The 23,407-nt window shown below is 48.1% G+C and overlaps 2 protein-coding genes across 3 annotated transcripts; both read left to right on the top strand.

Moving 5' to 3' along the window:
- The first annotated feature begins 4,202 nt into the window (after positions 1–4,202).
- imp4 (IMP U3 small nucleolar ribonucleoprotein 4) lies at positions 4,203–7,943 on the top strand. 2 transcript variants are annotated; one of them, XM_068310572.1, is made up of 9 exons: positions 4,207–4,273; positions 5,606–5,714; positions 5,795–5,878; positions 5,972–6,081; positions 6,455–6,587; positions 6,849–7,003; positions 7,085–7,179; positions 7,273–7,346; positions 7,674–7,940. In XM_068310572.1, exons 1-9 carry the CDS (start codon positions 4,271–4,273, stop codon positions 7,784–7,786), a joined length of 876 nt encoding a protein of 291 aa, XP_068166673.1. In that variant the 5' UTR covers positions 4,207–4,270; the 3' UTR covers positions 7,787–7,940. The 2 variants fall into 2 exon arrangements, with proteins under 2 accessions (XP_068166672.1, XP_068166673.1); XM_068310571.1 differs by having other exon boundaries at positions 4,203–4,273; positions 6,849–7,179; positions 7,674–7,943.
- A 2,571-nt stretch (positions 7,944–10,514) lies between these two features.
- Positions 10,515–23,320, top strand: araf (A-Raf proto-oncogene, serine/threonine kinase). Its single transcript, XM_068310332.1, has 16 exons — positions 10,515–10,607; positions 14,256–14,449; positions 14,654–14,757; positions 14,893–14,995; positions 15,090–15,244; positions 15,954–16,052; positions 16,236–16,380; positions 16,522–16,549; positions 16,637–16,767; positions 16,884–17,086; positions 17,351–17,527; positions 18,568–18,614; positions 19,413–19,531; positions 19,618–19,749; positions 20,173–20,307; positions 20,384–23,320. The coding sequence occupies exons 2-16, from the start codon at positions 14,339–14,341 to the stop codon at positions 20,522–20,524; spliced, it is 1,830 nt and encodes a 609-aa protein (XP_068166433.1). The 5' UTR covers positions 10,515–10,607; positions 14,256–14,338; the 3' UTR covers positions 20,525–23,320.
- The last annotated feature ends 87 nt before the right edge of the window (positions 23,321–23,407 follow it).

Raw genomic sequence — 23,407 nt, 5'->3', positions numbered from 1 at the left:
ATTATGAGAAAATTTTAGGCTTTTATGTGCGCCTTATAGTGCGGAAAATACGGTACTCATTCTGATGAGGTTATAGTGACTGGTGATTTTAACATTTATTTAAATAATGCTAGTGATCCGTTGTGTAAAGCTTTCTTAACCCTCCTTGACATGTTAGGTTTCACTCAGTGGGTACATAAAGCATCTCATTCCAGTGGTAATACCCTAGATCTGATTCTATTGCGTGGTATAGATGTTACTGCTGTGACTGTCTCTCCTCTTACGTCAGTGATATCTGACCATTTTCTTATTACTTTTAAAGCAGCCTTTATTTGTCAAGATAGCATTACTCCCGATTTAGTCACTACTCGGCTTATCGGCTTGTCAACGGTATCTAAACTTAGTGAACTTCTACCTGAGGTATTGACTCCCTTTACTGTAGCATCAGGATCAATCAAAAATTACACTAGTGATCTAAACTCAGCTCTTTCTAGTCTGTTGGACTCAGTTGCACTTTTAAAAACTAAAGCCATAGGGGTGCGCAGGTCTACACCATGGTTTAACGAGGAGACATGCGCTCTCAGACGGGTCTATAGGAGTTTAGAGCGCAGGTGGCGTAAATCAAAATCTAAATTAAGCTATATCTCTTGGCATGAGTGTTTCTTAAACTACAAACGTGTTCTGTGGACCGCTAAAGCTGCCTATTTCTCCAGATTAACAAGTAAAAATAAACACAATCCTCGATTTCTGTTTAATACTGTAGCCAGATTGACCCAGAAACAGCCAACGGCAAGCAGCTTGTTATTTAAAGCTCTGGATTTCCAAGATTTCTTCTGATGTAAAATCAATAACATTAGACATAAGATTACTCCTTCAGCTTCACCAAAGTTTAATGCGGTTTCTTCTCTGGGTGTTAAAACCCAACTTCTCTCTTTAACACACTTTGAGACCGGTTCTCTGGAAGAATTATCGAAGTTGGTCCCAACTTCTAAACCTACTACATGCCTCTTAGACCCTCTCCTAGCTAAACTAGTTAAAGAATTATGGCCATTGCTGGGCCCTACTATGTTAAATGTAGTTAATCTTTCTCTTGCAACTGGTGTTGTTCCCACTAGCTTTAAAGCAGCCATAGTTAAACCTCTGCTTAAAAAGCCACATCTCGACCAAGAGTCTTTAAATAATTATAGATCAGTTTCTAACCTTCTATTCTTATCTAAAATACTAGAAAGGGTAGTATCTCAACAGCTCTTAGATTATTTATCATTAAGCGGTCTTTTCGAACCATTCCAATCAGCTTTTCGGGCCTGCCATTCCACTGAAACAGCACTTACCAAAGTTGTGAATGATCTCCTATTAAATCTGGACTCTGATACCACTTCTGTTCTCCTTCTTCTGGATCTTAGTGCAGCGTTTGACACTATAGATCACTGTATACTCCTTGACCGACTGGAGAGACAGTTTGGTGTCTGTGAGTTAGCTCTGGCTTGGTTAAAATCTTATCTATCTGATAGGACACAATGTGTCTCCTACAATAATAAAACTTCTGCCTTCTCCGACGTCAAATATGGCGTACCTCAGGGGTCTGTCCTTGGTCCTCTGTTATTCTCCCTGTATGTTACACCTCTTGGTCAAATTATACACAGCTTTGGAATAAGTTTCCATTGTTATGCTGATGACACACAACTTTACATGCCCATAAAAGCAGATGATCGATCTGAATTAATTAAACTAGAGGCCTGTCTTTCTGCCGTGAATAGTTGGATGTCCAGTAATTTCTTGCTCCTAAACCCAGACAAAACAGAGATGTTAATCATTGGCCCTGAGCGACATATAAACCAATTTCAACACCTAACAATATCTGTAGATAACTGTCTTATAACCCATAGTTCAACAGTCAAGAGCCTTGGAGTAACGTTAGATTCAACTCTTGCCTTTGACAAGCATATTAAAGAGGTGACAAAGATCGCCTTCTTTCATCTACGTAATATCTCCAAAATTAGGTCCTCTTTAGCCATGGCTGATGCAGAAATTTTGATTCATGCCTTTGTGTCCTCTACACTTGACTATTGTAATGTTCTGTTATCAGGGTTGCCTCAGTCTAGAACTAGGGGCCTTCAGATGGTTCAGAACACAGCAGCAAGAATATTAACTAAAACTAGGAAATTTGACCACATCACCCCAGTTTTAGCTGCATTACATTGGCTCCCGATTCATGTTAGATCCGACTTTAAGGTACTCTTATTGACATACAAAAGCATTAATGGGCCTGCTCCCACCTACATGTCTGATCTTGTTAAACCTTACACGCCGATTAGGGCTCTCCGCTCTCAGAATACAGGTCTCTTGTGTGTTCCTAGAGTTAAAAAGAAGTCAGCTGGCCAGAGGGCCTTCTCCTATCGTGCCCCTTTCTTGTGGAATAATCTCGCTATAGATATTAGACAGTCTGAATCCGTAGATGTCTTTAAATCTAGACTCAAAACGTATCTGTTCTACCTAACATATAAGTAATATCGGGGGGGCCAGTCTCAATGTTTAGGTTTAGCCTAGTCTTGCCAACGAGCCGTAGGATTTCTTAGTTAGGCCCCTGCCTCCCATTAATCCTCTGCTATTCTGGTCCCTCTAGCACCACTCTTGCCCCTGTTCTCTCTATCTCTCTCCCTCCTCCTCCTGTTCTCTCTCTCAGGCCTTCATGTGGTGGATCCTTGGCTATTGGCTACCTCTGTCTGCTTCCGTGGCTGGTGATATCAAAAGCTGCACAATGGACCTGCATCACCATCCACTGAGTCTGGTTCCATCTCATTGGGTTCTGCTGTGGTTTTTGGGTTTTGGCAGGGTAATCTTGCACTGTAACTTGTTTGAGAACAATGACTTAGGCACTGTCTGGTCTGTCCTCAGAGGGGTGGATCCTCTGATCGGTGACCTCTGTGTGCTTCATCGGCTGGTGGTGACTCTCTACTGGATTGATCAGCGTGTCTTAGTCATTCATTTATTATTGTTACTATTATTACTGTGTTGTTAATCTGTACATGTCATATCTATTGCTTCGTCTGTCCACTCCTGGAAGAGGGGTCCCTCCTCTGCAGTCTTCCTGAGGTTTCTCCCATCCATTTTTCCCCTGTTAAAAGGGTTTTGGGGGGAGTTGTTCCTCATCTGATGTGAGGGTTGTACTGCTCACAGTGCACAAAGGTCAGAGGGATGTCGTCCATGTTCAGATTGTAAAGCCCTTTGAGACATTGTTTGTGAATCTGGGCTATATAAGAATAAATAAACTTGAAACTACAAAGAGGAGGTTTATGGATGTAGTGAAAGAGGACATGAAGGTAGTTGGAGTGAGAGAAGAGGATGAGAAGACAGGGTTAGATGGAGGACACTGATTCGCTGTGGCGACCCCTGAAGGGAAAAGCCGAAAGAAAAAGAAAGAAGAAGAGCCAATGGCAGAGCAGCTATGAGAATGTAGCGTTCAGGAACCTGTGGGAGCTGCAAGTATCAGCCCATACTGTATTTTTACCTTACGTAAGTCGAAATTTATTTCGTAACTACAGACAATATTTTCCTGCTGAGAAATTTTGTAAGTAGAGGTACCACTGTATAACTATTACATAGTATAACTATTACATTGTATAGCTATTACATAGTATAACTATTACATAGTATAACTATTACATTGTATAGCTATTACATAGTATAACTATTACATAGTATAACTATTACATTGTATAGCTATTACATAGTATAGCTATTACATAATATAACTATTACATAGTATAGCTATTACATAGTATAGCTATTACATAATATAACTTACATAGTATAACTATTACATAGTATAGCTATTACATAGTATAAATATTACATAGTATAGCTATTACATACTATAGCTATTACATAGTATAACTATTACATAGTATAACTATTACATAGTATAACTATTACATAGTATAGCTATTACATAGTATAGCTATTACATAGTATAACTATTACATAGTATAACTATTACATAGTATAACTATTACATAGTATAACTATTACATAGTATAACTATTACATCCTTGAATTTTATTTTGAAAGGCATCCCAGTGAGTATCAAACACATTCATTGGCTCTGATTAACCAATGAGAAGAACGCTTGTTAGATCCGTTACCGAATGGCAAGAACTCTTGTTAGGTCCAGTTAACCAATAGGAACAAGTCTTGTTCGATCAAAGAACCAATGAGAACAACTCTGTCAGTGACGTCACCGGTCTCCATGTGTTTCCGGTCTCTGCTCGTCGGCTGCTGAACTCAGAACAACATGGTGAGTGTCGGTGAGTGTCGGTGAGTGTCGGTGAGTGTCGGTGAGTGTCGGGAACCTTCCGGCCTGACCGGAGCCTCCCGGTGTCCGGTAGAGTCTCCGGTAGAGCCTCCGGTAGTCTCCGGTAGAGTCTCCGGTAGTCTCCGGTAGAGTCTCCGGTAGAGTCTCCGGTAGTCTCCGGTAGAGTCTCCGGTAGTCTCCGGTAGAGTCTCCGGTAGCCTCCGGTAGAGTCTCCGGTAGTCTCCGGTAGAGTCTCCGGTAGTCTCCGGTAGAGTCTCCGGTAGAGCCTCCGGTAGAGTCTCCGGTAGTCTCCGGTAGAGCCTCAGCTCGTGGACTTCCGCCGGATGTTAGCATTCGTGCTGTAAACACGCGGGTTCCGGCTGAGGGCGTCGGACCCGTTCAGACGTTAACTTCTGGTTTTTACGGTGGAACTAAAGAACCCGGATGTGAAGCTGAAGCAGAGCGCGCGGCTGGTGCTAACACTGCTAGCTAACCTTGTGTTAACGTCGGGCCACCAACACGTGGTCACCTCAGGTGACTCACCTGGAGGAGATGCTCAGCCAGCAAACGGTGTGACTGGTCACCAGGTACATGCAGAGGACGTGGAGGTGGTCTGAAGCGTTCCCAGTGGGTTGTGAATGAAGACGTGACGAGAACATCCTCCTGGGTGGGACGTGAACACACGTCACCCACGTGTTCCACTGACACCAACCTGCATAATGCTCCAGACCGGCGTGATCAGTGTCTGAAGCGTGATCAGTGTCTGAAGCGTGATCAGTGTGTGAAGCGTGATCAGTGTCTGAAGCGTGATCAGTGTGTGAAGCGTGATCAGTGTGTGAAGCGTGATCAGTGTGTGAAGCGTGATCAGTGTCTGAAGCGTGTTCAGTGTGTGAAGCGTGATCAGTGTCTGAAGCGTGATCAGTGTCCGAAGCGTGTTCAGTGTCTGAAGCGTGATCAGTGTCTGAAGCGTGTTCAGTGTGTGAAGCGTGATCAGTGTCTGAAGCGTGTTCAGTGTGTGAAGCGTGATCAGTGTCTGAAGCGTGATCAGTGTGTGAAGCGTGTTGTGTTTGAAGCGTGTCTGAAGCATGTTGTGTGTGGAGCGTGTCTGAAGCATGTTGTGTGTGGAGCGTGTCAGAAGCATGTTGTGTGTGGAGCGTGTCAGAAGCATGTTGTGTTTGAAGCGTGTCTGAAGCATGTTGTGTTTGAAGCGTGTCTGAAGCATGTTGTGTTTGAAGCGTGTCTGAAGCATGTTGTGTGTGGAGCGTGTTCAGTATTGGAGCATGTTGATGAAGCGTGTGCACCTCGGGGCTCACGTGTGGTGTTGCGGTGCCACAGCTGCGGCGGGAGGTGCGTCTGAGGAGGGAGTACCTGTACAGGAAGGCCCAGGAGGACCGCCAGAGAACCATCGAGGACAAGAAGCAGAAGCTGAAGGGGGCTCTTGATGGTGGGTTCACGTGTTTCTCACGGTTTCATTTTGCTTCACGTGTTCTTTAGCTGAAAACTACAAATCCTTTTTCTCCGCAGAAAATCGCCTTCTTCCCACTGAGGTACGCAGAGAAGCTCTGCAGCTCCAGAAGCTGCTGGAGTACGACGATGGAGGGGCAGAAGGTCAGTGGTTTCCCGTCTTCATCACCACCATCCTCTCTGATGAAGCCGCTGGTCGTCATGTGCTCACCTGTCGGGTGTGGTCTCGTCCGGCAGGTGTCAGCTCACACATGGATGATGAGTATAAATGGGCTGGTGTTGAGGACCCTAAAGTCATGGTCACCACGTCCAGGGACCCCAGCTCCAGACTCAAGATGTTCGCTAAGGTCAGCGCTGTCTCCCTGCAGCTCGTTTCTTCCCCTCGCAGACGTTTCAGGTCCAGAATGAAGCCTGAGCAGAGAAACATGTTCAAGTTGTTTCCTTCATTAAGCAGGATTCTTATTTTTGGTCGGGACTCACTTCCTTTACACACCTTTTGCTTTTTCCAAAGCTGATTTATTTCTTCTACTCCTTGTCCTGTTAGGGTTGGGGTTAAGTTAGGGTTAGGTTGGGGTTAGGTTAGGTTAGGTTGGGGTTAGGTTAGGTTGGGGTTGGGGTTAGGTTGGGGTTAGGTTAGGTTGGGGTTAGCTGTATTCCGTGTGCATCATTCTTTGGTCATTGTCGTCTCTGCTCCTTGAACCTGGTGTGTACCTCTGACAGGAGGTGAAGCTCATGTTCCCTGGAGCTCAGCGCATGAACAGAGGCGGCCATGAGATCGTTTCTCTTGTGAAAGCCTCCAAAGCCAACAACGTCACCGATCTGGTCATCGTGCACGAAACAAGGGGACAGCCAGGTATTTGAAGCGTGTTTGACTAGCTGGGATTACATGGATCCCACGTCATTTATTCCACACACTGATGCTGTGCATTTTTATTTTGTTTTTACAATTAGCAAAAATTAAATATATTGAAGAAATGAATGATGCCGACCCCACACACAAAGAAGCCTCACAGGCTTGACTTGAAGCATCTTTTCAAAACTAAATCAAGCACTGCATTTGATTGGTGACACACATGCCCCTGGAACCTGTTTTTTTATCCTGGTGTGTTGACAGACGGTCTGGTGGTGTGCCACCTGCCCTTTGGACCTACAGCTTATTTCACGCTTTACAACGTGGTCATGAGACACGATGTTCCCGACATAGGCACCATGTCTGAGGCCTACCCCCATCTCATTTTTCACAACTTCACCTCACGACTCGGCAAAAGGGTAAGAGTGCCCCAAGCCCTGAAGATATTGCTGATGTTCTCCTCCACCTCTGCTCCCAGTTCAACACTTCTGCCCACACAGGTGTCAAACATCCTCAAGTACCTGTTCCCAGTACCTAAAGAGGACAGCAGGCGTGTGATCACGTTTGCCAACCAGGATGACTTCATCACGTTCAGGTCAATGTGTGAAAAGACTCCTAACATTAATGTAGTGTACATACCTGTAGTTGTTCTGCTTCACAGTATTGATTACTGGTACTATTATTATAGACATCATACCTACAAGAAGACTGACCACAGGAACGTTGAGCTGACAGAAGTGGGGCCCAGGTTTGATATGAAATGTAAGTACTGGGAAAGAAATCATCCTGTGTTAGCGGAGTGTTAGTAATCCTTTACTGAAATAATCCTTTACTGTAGTATTTTCTGCACTATAAGGAGCACTGGACTATAAGACGCACCTTTAATGGCTTAGTCTAAAACTTTTTTCCATATATAAGGCGCACTGGAATATAAGGCACACTGTTGTTCTCTGAGAAAATTAAAGGCTTTTAGGTGCACCTTACAGTGTGGGAAATACTGTAATCCTTTAGCAGGCCAGTGGCACTCGGCGTGTTGCTCTAAACTGAGACCGTCTCACAGCTGTGTCCTGTTACTGTTCTTCTGTTTAGTGTACATGATCAAACTGGGCACCCTGGAGAACGAGTCCACAGCAGACGTGGAGTGGCGTCACCATGGATACACACACACAGCTAAGAAAAGGAGGTTTCTCAGTGTGCAGTAAGGTGCAGATAAAGCAACTAAAAATCAAACTTGTCAAAAACTGGCTTTTTTCAACTTTACAAAAACAGTGTTGACTTCTGCAAAATGTGGGGAGAATAATAACTTCAAAGAGTCTGATGTTTTATAAATGTAGTGCTTTTGTAATAAAATCTCTTTCCAATGTTCACTCAAATATCTCATTTTTGTCACTGTTAAGGAAAATTGATGATTGTGACAGTGCAGTCACACCATAAAGACTACCAGGTAATTACATCAGGTCATCAGGTAATTACATCAGATCACCAGAATCCACTTAAGGTTAAAGGAACTGGAAAGTCAAAATGAACCAGGTGTATTATTTGAAGTACATAATTAAACGTTTTGATGGCATTTTTTATGATCAATGGAGACCAAACAAAATATATCACTACGAAGACAGTGGAAGTGCGCAATCGTAGACATCGGGATGAATCCATATCAGCATCATTATATAAATGTACAGCTAGCAACAACATAACAAACCAACATCATATTTATCAAGAAATCACCTCAAATGAAGACGTCTCACTTCATTGATCGTATTGTGCTGTAATGGCTGTCCTGACCGATGAAGCGACAGGTATCATCAATGACGCATGACCCCACCTGACGGAGCTACAGCGCAGATTTTAATGTGTGTTGACATGGATGATGACAGACATGAGGACATTTTATTTACATTTTCCAAAATGATAAAATACAACTTTTAAATGAGTTTCTTGTCCCTTTAAGAAAGTTTCTTGAAGATGTTTCTCCTCTCATCTGAGAGGGTTCTTCAGTTCTGAAGGTGTCCGGTCTTGTCCCAGTTTAGTAACCCTGTGGGGTGTGGTCAGTGCTATTCACGTTCCAACGACCGTAGTCAAGACCTCAACAATGGTTGATGGGGGTGTCGGGGGTGTCGTTGAAATGTGTCTCCGAGCCTTTGTTTACTAATGCGGGTCATAAATATGAGACACCACCTGGGTTAATCTGCTGAGACAATCTTTTTGGGAGTTTATTATGGATGTCTACAGTCTGAACATCGGTATCCTGCAATGAGTGAAGGCAGACTGCTGAGTCCTGTCCCGGTGAGTGGGCTCTTCTGTGTTGAGCCATAGTGGTTCTTTGGTTTCCCCTATGTAGACACCAGATTGCTCTTCTGGCTGTGTGGTGGGGGGTCTTTTGGGTGGACCAGTTTTTTTGGGGGGGTGTTTCCCGGCACAAAATACACAGGAACCTTGTGTTTGTTAAAGACCCTCCTCAGTTTTTCAGACACTGCAGACACACATGGGACCACTAGACCATTACGCTTGTTCTCCTTCTCTTCCGTCCTCACTGGGTTGTTCTCCTTTCTGGTTCTTCTCACAAAGGTCCAGTCAGGATATCCACAGGTTTTCAGTGCCCCTTTCGGGTGAGGGACACTCATTCAGGATATGAAACTCACATCTCAACGACCCCCTTTGACCTCCCCACCAACAATCGTTGAGGAGCCAGGCGGGTTTTAACGAAGGTCGTTGGAATTCGAATAGCACTGACCACACCCCACAGGGGTAATAAACTGACCACACCCCACAGTGGTAGTAATCTGACCACACCCCAAAGGGTTAATAATCTGACCACACCCTACAGGGGTAATAATCTGACCACACCCCACAGGGGTAATAATCAGGACCAGACCCCACAGGGGTAATAATCTGACCACACCCTACAGGGGTAATAATCTGACCAGACCCCACAGGGGTAATAATCTGACCAGACCCCACAGGGGTAATAATCTGACCACACCCTACAGGGGTAATAATCTGACCACACCCCACAGGGGTAATAATCTGACCACACCCCAAAGGGTTAATAATCTGACCACACCCTACAGGGGTAATAATCTGACCACACCCCACAGGGGTAATAATCAGGACCAGACCCCACAGGGGTAATAATCTGACCACACCCTACAGGGGTAATAATCTGACCACACCCCACAGGGGTAATAATCTGACCACACCCCAAAGGGTTAATAATCTGACCACACCCTACAGGGGTAATAATCTGACCACACCCCACAGGGGTAATAATCTGACCACACCCTACAGGGGTAATAATCTGACCACACCCTACAGGGGTAATAATCTGACCACACCCCACAGGGGTAATAATCAGGACCAGACCCCACAGGGGTAATAATCTGACCAGACCCCACAGGGGTAATAATCAGGACCAGACCCCACAGGGGTAATAATCTGACCACACCCCACAGGGGTAATAATCAGGACCAGACCCCACAGGGGTAATAATCTGGACCAAACCCCACAAGGGTAATAATCTGACCACACCCTACAGGGGTAATAATCTGGACCAGACCCCACAGGGGTAATAATCTGGACCAAACCCCACAAGGGTAATAATCTGACCAGACCCCACAGGGGTAATAATCTGACCAGACCAGACACCTCCAGAACTGAAGAAGCCTCTGGCCTGAACGTTCTTAAATCCAGTGTTTTGACTGGAGAACATGACCTGAGAACTGATCCCACACAGACGTCAGGTCATCCGGAAGTGACGTCACACCAGGACGTTCCACGCTGTATTTTCTCAGGTGTTCTTCACTGGTGTTCCTGGGACTGTTGTGGCGCATTCTTACTAACTCCAGTGAAAGCCACGGACGTGAACACGCCCACCGACGTGTTGGGATCGTGACAACCAATCAGAGCGCGCAGCCGCAGAAATCAACCAATGACAACGGACCACTTCCGGAAGCTTTTCCGCGTTCGCTGAGGCTCCTGACAGATCGGCTTTAAACTGGAGAGAATTCAAGATGGCGGCCGCAGGTAAGTGTTCGGTCCGGGGCTCCGCTGGGGCTGGGGGGGGGGCTGTCCGGTTGTTCCTGGGTCACGGGACTCCCGGTAACGGGGGCGTGTGGCGGAATTGGGCTGGCGGTACCAAGCTGACTCGGTGTAACCCCCCCCCTGTTGGCTAACGCTAGCAGGCTAACGCTAGCTGCTAGCAGACGCGTCATTGGAGCTCCACCCGGAGGACCGTCGCTAGTTAGCCGGTTAATCCCCCCCGCCAGGCGGCTCCGGCCAGCCACCGTCACCGGAACGTCCCGTGAACACCTGCGAGTTCCGGCCGGAGCTGCTTCCGTCTGGACCGGTCTGCTGCCTGAAGACCCGCTGGGGGGTCCGCGGCTGGGGGTCCGCGACAGGACGCAGCGCCCGACAGGACCCCCCCCAAAAAATCCGACAGGACGCTACAGGCTAACCGGCTAACGTCAGTTAGCTCGTAGCGTCGCCCGTCTCACGGTGGGGTGAGCCGGGCGAACAGGAGCCCCCTCCCGGTGTGACGCGGGGTCACGACCCGGTCCGAGCGGGTCTCCCCCCCCCCAAACGTGCTGCCGTGAGTCGGGAGCGCGTGACGCACAACAACATCCGGTATGAACCAATGACGTCACAGTTCAACTGTCCTGAGGTCGGTGTGAACGGGTCTGAAGCTCTGTCACGTGACGTGACGTGTTCCTGCCTCAGAAGGAGCGAACCGTCTTGGTCACCTGTGACGTGGAGTGACGTGTAGTCCACTGTTGGTCGTTTGAACAGCTCTGGGATCGATCCCCATCATCCAACCAGATCATCCAATCAGGTCGCTTCCCATTGGATGATCAGACAACAGGGGTGTCTGCAGTGACCTGTGCAGCGATCTGTTCCTGTCAGGTATCAGAGGCACCAGTGGGTCACACGGGATCTGGGGCAGGGTTGATGTGTGTGAAGACAGGAGAACCAGCTGGACGTGTTTCCATCCAGGAGACACTGGATTTACAGTATCTGTCTGGACCGGTCTGTCTGGACCGGTCTGTCTGGACCGGTCTGTCTGGACCGGTCTGTCTGGACCGGTCTGTCTGGACCGGTCTGTCTGGACCGGTCTGTCTGGACCGGTCTGTCTGAACCGGTCTGTCTGGACCGGTCTGTCTGAACTGGTCTTTCTGAACCGGTCTATCTGAACCGGTCTATCTGAACCGGTCTGTCTGGACCGGTCTGTCTGAACCGGTCTGTCTGAACCGGTCTGTCTGAACCGGTCTGTCTGAACCGATCTTGTGTTATTGATGTCTCTTTTCTGGATGGGCATCATTGGTCTATCTCTATTCTCTCTGCCGTTGCCTCTGTTGTGTGTCCGTTCTCCCACCGCGTTGCCTGGCAGGCAGTTGAGGACTAGAGGAGATGCTCTGGTTGTGTATTCAGTTAAACAAACGCTGGGCTTGCGCTAGCCATTCGCCACTTCGCCATAGGCGAAGTAAATTCCAGATTGGCTACAAGGTTTTTAGACTGTGTAGCCACAGTGGTGTTCTTATTTTTACGGAAAAAAGACTAAAACTTACACCTTTTTCGCTCGCTAGCGCTGCTATTTCCGCTAGCGCCGCTCGCTAGTGCAGCTATTTCCGCATGGCGACTGAAATGGCCCAAGTGACCCGAACGCTCCCGATCATTAAATATGCACTCGGGTCATGACCTCCTCTCGTCCGATGAAAAAACAAAAAGATTCTTTTTTTACAAGCTAAACCCACGAATTGGTGTAAGACAAGGAGAGGACCATCGATCTAAATAAATTAGGAATCCAGTGTCATACAGTAGAGTTTGTGTATAAATACTAATTAATCAGCAAATGGTGAATGCTGAGAGGGGGGAGGAGTGGTGACAGACCGATCAGAAGGTCAATGAAAGATATTATCAATACTTTTTTTTAGTCTTAGACTTTTGATCCCTATGACCGGCAGGAATAACCAGCAATGCATGTAAATGTGTATTCACCTCACTTTATATAATAGCAAGTAAAACTTACAAGTAAACATTGAGTAATACCAGGAATTAAATTTATTAAAATCAAAGTGTCTCCTAGTCTCAGTAAACTACCAGTAAACACTGAGTAATATTTAGTCTGACTGTATCTTCAGAGTGAATGAAGTTTTCAATGGTTGAATCTCACATTCATTCCTGCATAAAGTAGGACAGAAATAGAGAGTTCAGCTTCAGCTGCTGGCTTTAGTGGGTTTTTGGAGGTAAACTGAACACAAGATTTTGCCCTCAGAATGAACCAGAATGCAGGAAAACAACCCCTCTTTCTAAAAAATTTCCCAGGGGAGGCCCCCCTAACCTAACCCTAACACCTTTGGGGTGAGGTTTCCCCACACACACACCACCACAGGTGTGGTTTTACACCACCCAACAATTGAAAACTTGCATTCACTATGTGAAGATACAGTCATACAAAATATTACTCACACTTGTAAGTTTTACTTACTATTATAGCATGCCGCTGTCTTGGACACAGAGAGTGGCTTTTTGTGGCTTACTCAATTCTTTTACACAGAGCCACGGTGGTTTAGTCACACTAGCTCCTGGTGCAAGACCAGAAAACGTTCATGGTGTAATAACCATCAGATGTACAGAGATGTACTGTGAAATCAGGAACTGCTTCAACCTTAGTGTCAAATATAGTATATTGTTGCTGTGCCTCTTGTACTAATGTCCACATCTGAATACACTCATGGGTGGAAAATGGGCAATCTTGATGAGATGATAAAGTTTTATGTTGAATACAAGCAAACTTAAAGAAGATACATGGATGGATATGATCTGTATCTCCCTCGTCTGGCTACCACACAATCATCACCCTCTTCCTCTGACACTCCACGTGGTCTGGTCTCCTGGTCCTGACTGAATCCATGGCTTCTGTTGCACTGTGTTGATCTCTGTTGAGGTTCTAATTAGTCCAGGAGGCCACACACAGAAACGGTGACAATGGCTGTGCTCATGATGATGGATGTTTTCCAGTGCCATAGTTTTACGTTCAGTGAGATACGAGGAGTTGATGCTTTTCCTGGCAACATGTAGACCATCTCTGCATCAAACTGCAGCCAGTCCCTTGGGTTTCTCACCGTACCTCCCTGACTCAAACAGGTTTTCCTTGAAGATGTGTCCCCTTCTCCCTCTGCTCTTCTGTTGCGTTGTTTTCATTTCCAGCTCTCTCCACTCTGTTCATATAACGCCATACACTTCTTTAAAACGCTGTAAACTGTAGGCTGCTAGCAGTAGACCAGCATGAAGTGATGATGTTCCTTCTCAGGGACATAAGTGTCTCAAGACGTGTCTCCGCAGTTCCCTCACTGATCACACTTCAAAACCTCATTAAACAGCATGAAAACAACACGCTAAATGTTGATGATCACAAACTTAATTGTTTTTGAAAAATGATTGAAGTTCAGGACAGCAACATTCTACAAAAAGGTTGAAACAGAGGCAACAGAAAACTGAAAAGTTGTGAAAAGTTGAGCGAGACTGACATTCTGACATATTAGTTGTTTTAGGCTTTACTCTCTGGAAATAAGAATACAGCTCGTGTAGTGGGACGTCTTTTTCTATCATGGGTTTACTTTATGTTGGACCGTTACTGTACATTTCCTCAGGACTGACATGAGAATTCTTCTCCAGGATCCAGGTGAAGGGTCGGTTGGTGCACGAGGCTCTCCTGAGGTTGCTGTATTCCTGCCCCCCCTGGACTCTGATTGGTTATCATGTCCTCCACCTCCTCCTCCTACTCCTCCTCGGGGGAGACTAGTCCAGAGGATGTGCCCCGTGGCGGGGGGACCATCCGAGTCTACCTCCCCAACAAACAGAGGACAGTGGTAAGATGTGTTCTGAGTGTTGTGATGGTTTGATGGAAACAACTATTATAACTCATGCTCCAGGTTTGGGGTAGATGTTGGTAAAGTGTGTCGACACACAGCAGGAGAGTTGGAGGCGAGGTGACCTTCACTGCTTCCTGTGTGGGCGTGGTCAGGTCACGCTCCTTCACAGGAACACCTGCTCAAACCGTGTGCTTTCCTCAGGTGAACGTACGCCAGGGCCAGACGGTGCACGAGAGTCTGGATAAGGCTCTCAAAGTGAGAGGCCTGAGTCAGGAGTGCTGCGCTGTGTTTCGCCTTTTGGAAGGGTAAGGTTCCATTATTGTTCCGTCACACCACACAGACATCATGATCCACCGACACACATCACAGACCGATATATCGATCATTGGTGAACGGTTATCCGTGAACAGCGAGCTGACTCCCGTGTTTTGACATCCCAGCCGTAAGAGACTGACTGACTGGGACACGGACATCACCCCCCTGGTGGGAGAGGAGCTCCTGGTGGAGGTCCTGGACGACATTCCTCTCACCATGCACAACTTTGTGAGTGTCAAATCCTTCATCCTAAATACCAGCCTTTGTGTTCACCACTGTTCACACCTGACGTGAACATGGAATGACTTCTGCCTCCATGCAGGTACGGAAAACCTTCTTCAAGCTGGCTTACTGTGATTTCTGCCACAAGTTTCTTTTTAACGGCTTCAGATGTCAAACATGTGGCTACAAATTCCATCAGCACTGCAGCAGCAAAGTCCCCACCGTCTGCGTGGACATGGACACCGTGAGCAAACGGTCAGTCTGACTTCACTCTGCATCGCAAAGAGCCCCCACGTGACCTCCACTGTGATTTACACTACAAAACGGCACCAGTTGGATTGATGTGTTCTCCCTTACAGGTGTCTTCCTGTCAGTCCGTCACACAGCAGATCCCTAACACATTATTGAACTGTCGTCCTATGCTGATGTAGACTGTGTAATTTTGAAAATGACCTAAAAACAGTCACTGGAACCCAACGTGATCGACTCATGTAGGGCTGGATCAACATGACACCAAAAATCAGTGTGTGTGGCTTCTGTGTGACAGTGTTTGGGTCTGTGGATGTCTAACAGCCTGACCCCCCCAGATTTGGGTCAGGCTGTTAGTGAGTTAATAGTGAGTTTGTTGCACTGAAGGCCTCAGACTGGAAGTTGTGTCCATGGACTGGAGGTTGCTCTGTGGGAGGCTTTTTGTTCAAGTTTGTCTTTTTGAGTGGGATTAGTCTTGACACACACACACACACACACACACACACACACATTGGACATAAATCAGTGACATTTAACACGTTCATGGTGGAGGTTCTAACGCTGTTTCTGTTATTCCATCACATTATTTGTCCCTCTGAACAGAAGTATGTGTGTTTCCTGTCCTATTATAAATAACACACACAGTCCTACACACTAACCGCGTGTAGAATCAGAACTCAGTAACCAACAGGTGTTCGTCCTCCTTCCTGTTCAGGTGTTATCCCAATACCTGCACAGACGAGTACCCACGGATACTGCTGCCAGAAAATTCTCCATCACAGAGCAACCTAGCGTTAACCCCAGAGCCTTCTGGGTAAGTTCCCACACAACAAGCATATTGAGTGGACATTATAGTTTCAAATGATAGAAAGATCCGATTAATGAATGGATTTCTGAGTGGAATGTTCAGCTGGAGTCCACTGCGCTTCATTCTACACACCACTGGGTGACAGTCTTCACTGACGATGTTCAAACATAAATGCTGACGTCTCCACAGGATGGACCTGCTGTCCCCCACCTCAGCCTTCCACTTCCCCATTCCCAGTGGAGATGGCCAGTCTCTCCAGAGACATCGCTCCACTTCCACTCCCAATGTCCACATGGTCAGCACAGTGGGGCCTGTTGCCAGCAGCATCATAGAGGTGTGTGTGGGGGCTAACAGGAGCCCCCAGTGAACTGGTTTGTACCAGTGGGTTGTGCCGTGACCCAGTCACGTCTGAGCCCAGTGGTCTTTTTAAGCATGAAGTGTTTTAATGTTGTCCTCTCGTCTTTTTCTATTTTAGGAAGCATTAAAATTCAACAACACCATTGGTACGCTGTCATATTTTAGTCACACTTAGTATTGGTTGTTAAAATGATGCTTAGCCTTTTTGAGACGTGCTGGCTTGTCCTCGGCAGGTCCTGAACCATCACCAAAGCCCTCCACCAGCCCCCCGTCTTCTCTTGGGTCTCCTGGGAGGAGACCCCCCAAGTCTCCTTCAGAGCACAAGGATCGCAAACCGTCTTCATCTGATGACAAAAAAAAAGTGGTACGTGGGTCTTTGCCTCTTTCACAAGTCAGTAGTTTATAGACTAGAGGTTTGTGTTCTGGCTGAATAATGACAGCAAAGGTTGTTCACAATGGAAACACTCTGTGTTGTTTCAGTACCGGGGGGGTTACAGAGACTCCAGCTACTACTGGGAGGTCCACTCTCGAGAAGTAACTATTCAGAAGAGAATAGGCGCCGGCTCCTTCGGCACCGTCTTCAAGGGCAAATGGCATGGAGACGTGGCCATCAAGATCCTCAAAGTCACCGAGCCGACGCCCGAGCAGCTACAGGCCTTCAAAAACGAAATGCAGGTCTTGCGGTGAGAAGCACTGTGTATTTCCTGTCAGTCAAACTGCAGTTCTTTATCTAACGATGAACATACATTCATCAAAAGTAGTCTTCCTCTGACCAAACACGTGCTGTTCGTTTAAAGAGGATTTAAAGTAGTTTTCTTGCTTTGCATCATTTTGACTGAACAACTTAAAATGTTTTTTTACCTTTTCTTTCAAACTGTTAATGGTTCAGTGACAGGACCTTCATCTACATCTGATCATGCATGACTGAGTGTTTGTCTTATCTGCAGGAAGACCCGCCATGTCAACATCCTGCTGTTCATGGGCTACATGACGAAGCCCAACTTTGCCATCATCACGCAGTGGTGTGAGGGCAGCAGCCTCTATCGACACCTGCACGTCTCCGAAACCAAGTTCGACACCATGCGGCGCATCGATGTGGCCAGACAGACAGCACAGGGCATGGAGTAAGTGGGTGGGTGGGTGTAGGTGTGGGTGTGGGGCTCTTTGCTGGCCCATTCAGAGGTGCTGTCATCGTCGGGTCTCGGTGATCTTATCACAAGTTGCCACCTGACCGTGTTCATGGGTATTCTGTCCCAGCGTTCTGTCTTGTGGAGTATATCACGGATATCGCTCGTCTCCCTGTGAGACGGGTGAACTCTACTATCCTCTGAGGGCCACAGACACAAGTTTAAAGAAATAGTTAAACAACATGACTTGAACTGAATTTACACCAAGGCTCAAGTGATTCAGGTGAACGTCTCCCGGTGATTCGTCTAGACGAACAGCTAGCCTCCACCCAGTGAGGAGTGGCCGTTGTTGCCTCTCCCCAGTGCGGCACGTTGCTCCTCTCCTCTCACAGGACGTGTAATGGAGCAAGCCTCAACGTCGCCCTCTGCTGGCATCCCACGGGGAAACCAGCCTTAGAACCCGATGAACCTCCTAGTGCTGAGACGTGTAGCGGTGAGATGCAGCACAGGTGGAACACACAGAGACGCTTTGTCTGTCAGGAGAACAGGTTTGATGGACAGACTGATTTCAGTCATCGTGAATAGGGTTAGGGTTAGGGTCCTTCCTGTGTGTTGGGTCAGGGTTAGGGTCCTTCCTGTGTGTTGGGTCAGGGTTAGGGTCCTTCCTGTGTGTTGGGTCAGGGTTAGGGTCCTTCCTGTGTGTTGGGTTAAGGTTAGGGTCCTTCCTGTGTGTTGGGTCAGGGTTAGGGTCCTTCCTGTGCGTTGGGTTAGGGTTAGGGTCCTTCCTGTGTGTTGGGTCAGGGTTAGGGTCCTTCCTGTGTGTTGGGTTAGGGTTAGGGTCCTTCCTGTGTGTTGGGTCAGGGTTAGGGTCCTTCCTGTGCGTTGGGTGTGATGTGATGGGGTCTCTGATGTCAGGTCTGAATGGGTTTGGGCTGCTGACAGCTGATCACATGAGGCTGTGACTTTCAGGAAGTCTGTTTTCTGGTTTAATGTTCAGTCTTGTCTGACTGAGATCAATACATTTTGTTCTTTTTCAGTTACCTTCATGCAAAGAACATCATTCATCGAGATCTGAAGTCAAACAGTATCCTTGCATTGACCATTTGTGTTACGTGACAAGGCCGGCCCTGGAGGTCAAGTGGTCTCTGCTCACCCAATCAGAGTGAAGGAAAGCAGACTATTAATGTTGGTGCTGAACATCCACACACGGGTCGTGGCATCACAGCCCCGCCTCCAGGCGCTGATTCCCAATAGGCTGTAACAGAGGTCAGCTGAGCGTTGGCTGCTGGTGTCTTTCTGGTGGATCCAGGTCTTTGTTTTCAGGCGGAGTTTGGATCAGAAAAGCTTCTTGTTGGCTTTGGCGAGACTTCTGTCTGGATCAGGTTGAGTTTGATTAGAGAAGCAAACTCATCCAATGGAGAGACATCGAAGAGCTGAACGTTAAACGTGAACAGAGGTTTAAGTCCGTCTGCTCTCGGCGTTATTTTCGTCAGTGAACATGGGAGAACTTGTCTGCTGTCCAAGTGGCCCATCTAGTATTTTTAGCAAGCATACAACCAGAACACAACTGGAACACAACAGCTGTATTCCAGTTGTGTTCCAACTGGAAACACAGCTGTTCCCCCGATGACATTAGTCCACACGTCTTCAGTTCATCAACAGAGTTTAGGGTTAGGGGGGTCTTAGTCTTTAAATCTACATTAGTGACTCCACATGATGGTGGTGAATGCTCCACGTCTACATGCTTCTGTTCAGCACCAGCCTGCCTGCTAGAGGGACAGCGCTGGTCACATGACCTCCACGTCTCCTATGCAGACACGTTGCGTTTAGCTTATCAGACACGTTTTGACTGGAGGCCAGGTTTCCTCAGCTCTCCTGCCAGATATCTTCCTCCACGAAGGCTGGACCGTTAAGATCGGAGACTTTGGCCTGGCCACGGTGAAGTCGCGGTGGAGCGGCTCTCAGCAGGTGGAGCAGCCAAGTGGATCCATCCTCTGGATGGTAAGCATGATTTAGTCATGAAGATGGTGTGTCAGGACTGTTGGTCAGTAAATAAGAAAGTTCTCTGTTTGCTCCTCCTTCCCGAGGCTCCTGAGGTGATCCGGATGCAGGACAGCAACCCCTACACCTTCCAGTCTGACGTGTACGGATACGGCGTGGTGCTGTTTGAGCTGATGTCAGGGACCCTGCCCTACGCCAACATCAACAACAGAGACCAGGTGACCGGACACGCCTCCCTCTAGTGACAGTCTGTTCTGTCTATCCAGGTCCCTCCATGATCAGCATCATCTAACACCACATAGACGTCTGTGATACTGATAAATATTGTCAAAAGTGAACAGTGAATCAATCATTGAATTGATTAGAAATCATAGATCTTGAGCTGGTGATGTGAGTCACAGTCAGGTGACTGTGAGACGTTTGCATCAGAACGGTGGCTTTGGGCCGGTGGTCGTCTTCGAGAAGAAGCAGCTCAGGACACAACAGACCCCAGCTGCTTCTGAGGGTTCTAAGGTTCTCTCAAACCCTAACCTTTAACCCAAACCCTAACCCATCGTTGGCTCAGTCAGTGGTTTCTGTACCGCCCGTTGGCAGCAGAAACCCGTCGGTGTGACTCTATCTCCTGTTTATTTGCTTTCCAGATCATCTTCATGGTTGGGCGTGGCTACCTGTCTCCAGACCTCAGTAAGCTCTACAGCACCTCGCCCAAGTCCATGAAGAGGCTCATTGTTGACTGCCTGAAGTTCAAACGTGACGAGAGGCTTCTGTTTCCTCAGGTGAGTGTGGTTTGGGGTCAGAGGTCAGGTGTCCATCTCAAGCCAGCCGCCTTCCCTTCTGGTTTGTCCTCATCAGATCCTGGTCGCCATCGAACACGTTCAAGACCTGCTGCCAAAGATTGAGCGGAGTCGCTCGGAGCCATCGCTCCACCGGGCCGTCCACGCTGAGGACCTGAACCCCCTCCTGTTCCACACCACCAGGCTGATGCCCCTCTGATGCCCCTCTGATGCCCCAGGGGCCGGAAGGTCGCACACTGTCCAGCGCCACGGCGTAGTTGTGCTCAGAGAGGCCACTGGCTGGCTGACCCTGGTGGACCATGACTTCCTACTCGCTGCTGCGCCCTCTAGTGTCCTGGAGCTGCAGCGCAGCACAAAAATCTGTCTGCAGAAATAACACGTTGTTTAGTAGAATAGAAATGTTCCTGTCTGTTAGAAGATCCTGAAAGATCTGCTCATTCTGTCTGTCTAGAGGTGTGTGGGGTCGGTCCCTGTCCCGTCAGCTGACCAGCGTCACACTCTGACCCTCTAGGAGTCCGGTTCCACCTGAGAACCTGAGTCCTGTCTCTGTTTCAGGGTGAACCCCTCCACCTCGTGAGGTCACCGGCGTTTGATTGGTTCTTAGCAATAATGCTGAAGCTGCTGGGTCAGGTCACCAGCAGCTTCCACCCCCTTAGTGGTCATGTGATACCAACCCTCAAATCAGAGATCAGGAAGTCTTTAAAAGATGGATTCTTGTCCCGAGGACGTCTTTAATCTGCAGATGTTTCAGCGTTTCAACGTCATCTGAGGGGGGCAGAGGTCCTGGAGGAGGGGCTGAGTTATGACCCGGGCCTCTCATGGGGGTCCAGCAGGGCCCGGCGGGATTGGTTGTCCCACTGGTTCAGTCCCTGAGTCTCAGTGGGTTTGGGTCACGTGGAGTCACTACAGGAGGGATGGCCCCGGGGCCCCCGGCTGACCGGCTTCAGGCTGGGGGGTCCAGGCTCTGGTGGGTCGTTCAGGTGAGACGAGACTCTGACCCCCAGCCAATCAGCACGTCCTTTTGGCCCCTGAACCACGTGATTGGACGCCTCCAGGTCCTCTGGTCTGTCTGGGAGCGCTGAGTGAGTGCTGCCCCCTGCTGGTGGGGGTTGTGTGCTACTTCACCAGTGTCACCGTTCCCTCCTGTGTGACACAAGTGTGTGTGGGTCACTAAGTGTGTGTCAGGTGTGTGTGGGTCACTAAGTGTGTGTCAGGTGTGTGTGGGTCACTAAGTGTGTGTCAGGTGTGTGTGTCAGGTGTGTGTGGGTCACTAAGTGTGTGTCAGGTGTGTGTGGGTCACTAAGTGTGTGTCAGGTGTGTGTGGGTCACTAAGTGTGTGTCAGGTGTGTGTGGGTCACTAAGTGTGTGTCAGGTGTGTGTGGGTCACTAAGTGTGTGTCAGGTGTGTGTGGGGCTTTATAACCTGTCTACATTGTGTTATGTCAGTTCTTCTGCTGTGGCCCCGCCCCCTAAACCCAGCATCCTGTCAGGAACTAGAACCAGCAACCACCTGGTGTCTGTGGTGATGCGGTGGCCCGGGGGCCACCCGGCCCCACGTGGGGGGGTCAGACCCGGTGTGGTGAGCAGCTGGTTCACACCCAGTGATGACAGTGGGGGCCAGTTGGAACCTGTTCAGTAGTTTGGTAGTCCAGGGGGGTCGGTCCGGACACGTCCTGATCCAGATTGTCTCCTGGACCCGTTCCCTCAGCAACAGGAGGGGGGGTCTTCAGGAGGTGCTGTCTACCTTCAGGAGGGGGCTGCCCTACCTGCCCCCCTGGGATCAGCTGACGGTGGGCACAGGGTTAGTCTTATTTATTAGGGTCATGTGACCACAGGAGGAGGGGCTTGATGTTTACAGACTGTGGAATGTTCTAGAGGTACTGTGTGCCCCCCCCCTCCTCCAGGGCATTGGAGACATCCTGAACACACTGATAACTGTTGAGTGATGATCTGTGGGGGGGTTATTATAGACAGCTTTTATTATTGTCAACACTTACTGTAACACGGAGAGCGTGTAGCGTGTTAGCCGTTAGCGTGTTAGCCGTTAGCGTGTCCTGTGTGAGGATGGGTGTGTGTGTGTGTGTGTGTGTGTGTGTGTGTGCGCGCACGAACGTTCCTGGTCGGTGTTGGACCTCTTCTGGTTACTGTGGGGGTGTGGTTACTGTGGGGGCGTGGCTTGATGCTGGACCCCGGCTGCTGGACAACGCCATGCTGGAGTCTGACCTGTGGGGCTGGTCTGAGGGCCTCGCCGTGGGGGGGGGGTCTGGTTGGGTTGTTTCCTTTAGCGATGACGTGACGTCTGAACGCTGTGAGGACCACAGGAGGAGACGTGAGGGACAGACGGTCTGTTTCTAGTCTCTGGGGTGTCGGGGGGGTTCCCTTTGCAATAATGCTATATTCTGCGGTGTACAGTTGCATCTTTTTTAATTACAGAAATCTGACGTTTCTATTTTTGTGTGATGGTTTCAGAAAGAACAAAATTATTTTAAAATGTAAAGAAAATCTTAGTATTTTTTAGTTTTGTGTTGAGATGTCGATGCAGGATTTATTCTTTAAATAAATCATTTGTGTGTTACATCGTTTTGTGCGCGTCATGTCTAGTTTTGATGTAAAACCCAGTGTGTGTGTGTGTGTGTGTGTGTGTGTGTGTGTGTGTGTGTGTGTGTGTGTGTGATCAGAATGTAATAAGTTCTCTGTTCATTAGAAGGCGTGAGTGTTTCCACTGCTTCCCGTAAGGAGACGCAGTCAGACTGGTGTCAGGTGAACAGAGGAACCCATCGACCCACAGAGACGAGGTGAGGCTTCTCCTCAGGAGGTTCCATGTCGCGGCCCCGTCCCCACGGATCCGCATCAGAGCGTGGATCAACACGTATATAATCAGAACAACACCAAGAACGACGGGAGAAGACCGCGACGTTCCCCTGGAGAACGACCTCCATCACAGGGTTCTCCACCAGGGGCAGCGCATCCCAGTCTGACCCAGGACTGGCGTCTTTGGCGAGGAACGTGAATGAATGAATGAATGAATGAATGAGTAAACTTTATGAGTCATAAAGAGAGACGAACAAACATCCAACTGTCAG

This window comes from Antennarius striatus, chromosome 3 (genome assembly GCF_040054535.1).
Source record: "Antennarius striatus isolate MH-2024 chromosome 3, ASM4005453v1, whole genome shotgun sequence".
In the NCBI taxonomy this organism is placed as follows: Eukaryota; Metazoa; Chordata; class Actinopteri; order Lophiiformes; family Antennariidae; genus Antennarius; species Antennarius striatus.
Note: the sequence above shows the minus strand (reverse complement) of the source record. Positions and strands in the feature narration are given on the sequence as shown.

Excerpts from the sequence above, each read along its gene's own strand:
- imp4 (XM_068310571.1), top strand. Across the intron at positions 5,715-5,794 it reads GCTGAAGGGGGCTCTTGATG|AAAATCGCCTTCTTCCCACT; the intron begins GTGGGTTCACGT and ends TTTTCTCCGCAG. Across the intron at positions 7,180-7,272 it reads GATGACTTCATCACGTTCAG|ACATCATACCTACAAGAAGA; the intron begins GTCAATGTGTGA and ends CTATTATTATAG.
- araf (XM_068310332.1), top strand. The coding sequence starts at position 14,339 with ATGTCCTCCACCTCCTCCTCCTACTCCTCCTCGGGGGAGACTAGTCCA. Across the intron at positions 14,758-14,892 it reads GTGTTTCGCCTTTTGGAAGG|CCGTAAGAGACTGACTGACT; the intron begins GTAAGGTTCCAT and ends TTGACATCCCAG. Across the intron at positions 19,750-20,172 it reads ACATCAACAACAGAGACCAG|ATCATCTTCATGGTTGGGCG; the intron begins GTGACCGGACAC and ends TTTGCTTTCCAG.